Below are 5,837 nucleotides of genomic sequence, written 5' to 3'. Positions count from 1 at the left end.
CAGAGGGGCTGTAACTCCAGGGCAGAGGGGCTGTAACCCCAGGACAGAGGGGCTGTAACCCCAGGGCAGAGGGGCTGTAACTCCAGGACAGAGGGGCTGTAAGCCCAGGGCAGAGGGGCTGTAAGCCCAGGGCAGAGGGGCTGTAACTCCAGGGCAGAGGCTGTAAGCCCAGGGCAGAGGGGCTGTGTCCAGGGCAGAGGGGCCCCGTCCCCCACCCCCAGGTGCTGACACTCACAGGCCTGTCGCTGCCCTGCCCCCACCCCACAGCTATTTTCCATCTGTTATCAGCCTTGTCACGAGCCACCTCGAGTTTCAGGGCCCCGAGTGTCCCTGCCAGGGCCCCAAGGCCCTGCCCACACAACAGACTGCGGACACCTCAGCACTGCCCTCCTTACCACCCTCCCACTGTCCCTCTGGGCAAACCCACAGGGTCACTGAGGTCAGGGCCTCCAGAGGCAGCTTCTTATCTGGGGACATGACCTCAGCATGGAGCCTGGGACCCTTAGGACAGGGCCTGGTCAGGGCAGGGTCTGGAGGAGGCCGCCAGGGACAGGGGACAGTAGGGGTCACCCACCACTGTCCACTCTGGCCAGACCTCCAGGATGGCCAAGTCACGCATAGTCACGGGGGGCAGGAGGTCGAGGAGTCTCAGCCCTCCCCCAAATGCCCTCCCACTTCACAGGGGTGAACTGAGGCACAGAGAGGTTGAGAGACCCGCCCAAAGCCACACAGCTGGACATGGGCTCAGACGTGGGCTGGAATGAGTGGCACAGAGGGGTATCATGACCTCTCCATGGCCCCAGGGGCACCCCACCTTCTGCCGGTCCCTTCACCCCCTCTGAGGCCACACCCCACAAGCTTCCTATCCTGCCCAGGGTGGAAACTGAGCCGCAAAACATCTCAGGATGGCACAGTACCATGTGTGGCACCCTGGCAGTGCTGGCACACAGAGGTCAGCACAAGGTCTCCCTGGGCCTGCAGGTCTCACCCCTGGGTCCCAGGGCGGTCGGGGTTGCACTGTGGTCATCAGACTGCCAGGCCTTTCTTCTGAGCTGCCCCTGCATGGACTCCTACCACCACCTGCCACTAGCAGTCGGCCTCTGCACCTCTGGCTGGCCCTGTTCCCTGGGGATCCTGTGGACGGGGGCTGCCCACACCATCCCTCACTTCCCCCCGCCCCGCCCCTGGCCACCAGCATCTGCTCCACCCCTGTTGGCAATAGGACCCCTGATCCTGTGACCGGAGGAGCCTGGCCCCTTGGACATGCCTGGGCTCTCTCCATGGTGAGCAGATGTGGGGAGCAGGGCTGTTGTCTGCTGGGTTTTTCCCTGCCGGGGGAGTGGCACCCCTTTATATCCCAGCGGGCCCGCGGGGAGCCCCCGCTCCTTGAGGGCCTGGAGGAGTGCCCAGACCCCGCGCAGGCCCTCACCCTCGCAGCACCGGCCATAGGAGGCCCAGCAGGCAGTGGGCAGCCTCTATCTGCAGGGGCCGCAGAGGCGTGAGGCGGCTGCGTGATGGATCAACCAGCTCCCCCTCCTCTCAGGACCATGTGCCAGGAAATGAAGACCCTGGAGCGCCCCCTGAGCCCCAACTGCCCACCAGAGATGCGGCGCCGGGCCAAGAGAGACCGCGAGACCAGCACCAGCATGCCAGGGCTCAGGCCTGAGCAGGTAAGGCTGCCAGACCAGGCCACACGACTGAAGCCCATGGGCTGTGTAGACAGAAACGACCCTTGGCTGCCTGGTCCTTAAGGGCCTCCCCACGCGCCCACCCCCGGCCACCCTTGGCATCCCCGCACTTGTAGCCAGGTCCTCACAGGGAATCTGTCCTCCCCAGTGCGTGTGTGCGTGCGTGGGTGTGTGCCTGAGTAGGTACATGTGTGAGCGTGCGCAGTGTGTATGATGGATGTGAGTGTGCCTGTGTGCATGCATGTGTCTATGTGTGCACGTGCGTTGCATGTGTGAGCATGTGTGCATGCAAATATGTGCATGCATGTGTCTATGTGTGCACGTGCGTTGCATGTGTGAGCGTGTGTGCACTTTGTATGCATGTGTTCATGTGCATTCATGTGAGTGTGTGTGCACTGTGTGGATGTGGGGGGGTGTACTGGGTGTCCATGTGTGTATGTGTGTGCTGTTTGTGCAGGTGTATATGTGTGTGTGTGTGTGGTGTGTGGTGAACATGTGCGTGCATGTGGGGGGTCATGGTGTGTGGTGTATATGTATGTGTGTGTGCATGTGTAGTGTGTATGTATGTGTGTGATGTGTGCTTGTGTGTAAACATGAGCCCTGCTATTTTCATAAGACCATCAGGAGGGACTGGGCACTGGGCATACACACGCACACACACCCCAGCTGGCGTGACCTCACAGGAGGCAGGACACTGCTCTCCAGCCCAGGGTTAGGGTGCCCACAGCTGGGAAATTCAGTCTCATTAGGCCCTGAATTTTTGCCCCCTCCCCACATACCTTGCCAGCCTGTCACTCTATCCCACAGGTCTGGCCCCACATCATCCACAGTCCCTGGGGCCCTCCTGGGCAGGAGGTGGGGCTGGGGTGGGGCTGCAGGAGAGGCTGCCCCTCATCTGGTCCCCACGGCACCCTGGAGGGACAGGAAGGCTCTGAGAGGGTGACCAAGGCCAGCGCTGGTGCCCAGAGTCCCACCACGCCCACACATTCTCGTGGTGCCCCACCCCCAACACGTATACACACACACACACACACACACACACACACACACACACACACACACTCAGTGCACCACTGCATCACCAAGAAGGAACTAGGGCTGGCCCCCTCCTGCGTGGTGTGGCCTCACTGCCCAGCTGGTGCTGTCCACTCCATCCTGGCTCATGTAGCCACACGGTGCAAAGCAGGCCTGAGCAGGCCCTGCCTGTGGCCTCTGTCAGCAGGCTGCCAGCCCTCTCTCCCGCAGCCGGCGGGCTCACTCAGCCAACCTTCCCACCAGCAGGCTCAGGGGCTCCAGGCAGCCAAGGCCTGAGGTTCCCAAAGCCCCTGCAGAGGTGTCCTGGGGGCAGATTCAACCCGACTACGGGGTCTGGGCTGTGAGAGGTTCACCCACCTGTGTCTCCCTCCACCCACCCCAGGAAAGTCGCCGGGCACTGCCACCCTCCATCCTGAGACGCAGCCAGCCAGAGGCCAGCAGCAGTGCCAAGGGGCCCCGAAGGGGGAGGAAGCGTGTGAGGTTCCGAGAGCCCCCGGAGGCCGCTGTCCACTGTGAGGGGCACCTGAGGGGGAGGGGCAGGGGTGTGGCCGCCTCGGGGTGGGGTGGGGTGCAGGCCAGCTGAGGTGGCTGAGGCTGGGCCTGGCCTTGGGAGGGGGGTGGGGCAGGGGGGCACTGGGTGACCCAGGGGGCCTCACACTCCCCTTGTCCGGGGCCCAGCCCTGTCCCCGCCCCCACCCCCACCCCCGCCCACATACACAGCGCACTCTCTAAAAGCCCCAACAGATTGGAGCCCACAGGGACCTGCCCAGGGAGCAGGGAAGGGCAGGTGGGCTCTAATACCAGCCTTGTTGCTTCAGCCAGCAACATCCGGGCCACTCTGTGTCCTGTCCAGCTGGCCACTGGCCACCCTCCAGGACCCACGGCCCAGATTGACTCTGACAAGGCCCCACCCCTTCCCCAGGGATGGCAGGTGTCCTTCAGATAGACCAAAGCCAAGGTGGGGCCTGGGGATGGGGGGCAGTCATCTGTGCCCCAGAAGCTGGCCCTCTCTGACCCCCTCCTCTGCTCTCACCCCAGGTGTCCCCTGCAGGGACCTTCCCGCCACCACCAGGGGTAAGTTCTGAGTTCCCTTTCCCCAAGGCCTGGCCCCAGGGGTCACACACAGGGACCTGCTTGGGCAGCACTGTGTGGAGGCTGGGGCCAGTGAGATGGAATGAAGTGGGCGGTGTCCTTCCCCAGTGGAGGGGACAGCCTGCCATTTGTCCATGACCCTGTCTGCCCTGCCCCCACATGCCCAGTGCCAGCCCGGCCCATGCGGCCCACCCCCCGCGGTGGCAGCTCCCTGCTCCTGTGGCTGGCCCTGTGTGTCCTGCTCGCCGTGGCCCTGGGCCTGTGCTGTGGCCACACCAAGCCCGTGGCACTGGCTCTGCAGGACCTCCGGGCCCGGGCCGTGGTCCTCGCCCTGCGCCTGCAGCACGCAGCCTCCACCTGCTGGCAACGCCTCCTGCAGCTCTGAGAGACGGACAGACAGAAGGATGGTGAGATGGAGGGACCCACACACTCAGGGCCTGTGACACCCTTAATGACGTGAGCCCCCAGACTCAGGGGGCGCTCATGTCCTGTGGCCAGGACACCACAGGGGGAGAGGCCCTCTCCCCCATGGAGTCGGCAGCTCTGAGAGATCTGGGTGGACAAGACCCACTACTAAAGCCCCTCACCCCAACTGGAACACTAGGTGTCCCCTGGCCTGTCACCACTGTGGGAGACCCCTGTCCGTGTCTGTGGACAGCCAGGGAAAGGGAGACCCCATAAACCCCTCAGGACCAATAGTGAGATTATCAATACCAGGAGGGGAAGGGGAAGGCAGGGGAGAAAGGGGAACCAATCACAATAATCTACATATAATCCTCTTCCTGGGGGCAAACAACAGAAAAGTGGGTGAAGGGAGACATTGGACAGTGTAAGGCATGAAAAAATAATAATAATGTATAAATTATCAAGGGTTTGTGAGGGAGGGAGGGTGGGGAGAGGAGGGAGAAAAATGAGGAGCTGATACTAAGAACTCAAGTAGAAAGAAAATGTTTTGAGAATGATGATGACAACAAATGTCCAATGTGCTTGACACAATGGATGGATGGATGGATGGATTGTGATAAGAGTTCTTTGAGCCCCAGTGATATGATTTTTTTTAAAGAACTGTAAATATTTATGCAATACAATGCAATTAAGTCCATGTTTTAAAAGTCAGCAGTGCATATTAATGATCAGTGGAAGAGATGTCTAGTGTTCTGCTACAAAATTAATTAGCTTCTGAAATAAAATACGCGGAAAATTGAAAAGAAAGAAAGGGAGGCCCCCCCCCAACCAGCCCAGGACCCCAGTTCCAGGAGCGAGACCTGGTCCCCACACAGAGCCTGCCTAGGCAGAGCTGCCGGGGGCTCTGGGCTCCAGGCTGGCTAGTGACTCAAGGGCCACTGAGACCCCACCCTCTGACCACTGAGACCTCACTCTTTGACCACCCTCTGACCACCAACAGCCCACCCTTGGCCACAGCCCCAAACCCCGTCTGTGGGAAGACCAACTGCCTATTAAAGCTGTGGCCAGTCAGTCTGAAGTTCCTACAGCAGAAGGAACTTCTGCTGGTCTTCCTGACCCCACGGGCCTGGGCGGGGGCGGGGGGGTGGGGGGGAGGCTTCAGGTACTCCTACAGCTTTGGAAGTCGGGGATCCCCAGAGGAGAGGGTCTGTGTCCAGGATCAGTGCCCCTGGGTCATGGCAGGGGTTAGCATAGCATCCTCTACAGGGTCACGGCCTTCCACACTGGCCGGCCAAGCAGTGGACAGGGATGGAGAGGCGCCAACAGGGGTGGTCACCGTTCAGCCTAGCTCTGTCTCCAGAGGCTCATGGTTCCTTCTGGGGACACCTGTCCTCAGGGGCCCCCTCCTGGGCCAGGGCCCTCGGACTAGTGCTGCTTCGGCAGAAACAGCCCAGGGGGCGCGGGGGTGGGGGGCTGCTGGACAGACAACCCTTCTCCCCCACTTAGGGAAAGAGGAACACAATATGTGGTGGGGTGGGCGCTCTCTGGTCAGGTTCCTGCCCCAGCTCCCTCCCCGGGTGTCCCAGCTTCCTCCCCGGGTGTCCCAGCTCCCTCCCC

General features: G+C 61.6%; 1 protein-coding gene across 2 annotated transcripts in view; it reads left to right on the top strand.

Annotated features, from left to right (window-relative positions):
* Positions 1-4,566, top strand: part of CUNH14orf180 (chromosome unknown C14orf180 homolog) — an 8,329-nt gene extending 3,763 nt beyond the window's left edge. The window contains exons 1-6 of one of the 2 annotated variants that reach the window (XM_045288097.1): positions 885-952; positions 1,223-1,283; positions 1,544-1,670; positions 3,106-3,235; positions 3,762-3,797; positions 3,983-4,566. In XM_045288097.1, the coding sequence (XP_045144032.1) occupies positions 1,264-1,283; positions 1,544-1,670; positions 3,106-3,235; positions 3,762-3,797; positions 3,983-4,200 (531 nt within the window). In that variant the 5' untranslated portion in view covers positions 885-952; positions 1,223-1,263 and the 3' untranslated portion in view covers positions 4,201-4,566. Of the gene's footprint in view, positions 1-884; positions 953-1,222; positions 1,284-1,543; positions 1,671-3,105; positions 3,236-3,761; positions 3,798-3,982 lie in introns of those variants that run through there. The other variant, XM_045288098.1, reaches the window with a different exon arrangement.
* Positions 4,567-5,837: the final 1,271 nt, after the last annotated feature.

This window comes from Echinops telfairi, unplaced genomic scaffold (genome assembly GCF_000313985.2).
Source record: "Echinops telfairi isolate 266 unplaced genomic scaffold, ASM31398v2 ScPeMD7_18;HRSCAF=68, whole genome shotgun sequence".
Taxonomy (NCBI): Eukaryota; Metazoa; Chordata; class Mammalia; order Afrosoricida; family Tenrecidae; genus Echinops; species Echinops telfairi.
Note: the sequence above shows the minus strand (reverse complement) of the source record. Positions and strands in the feature narration are given on the sequence as shown.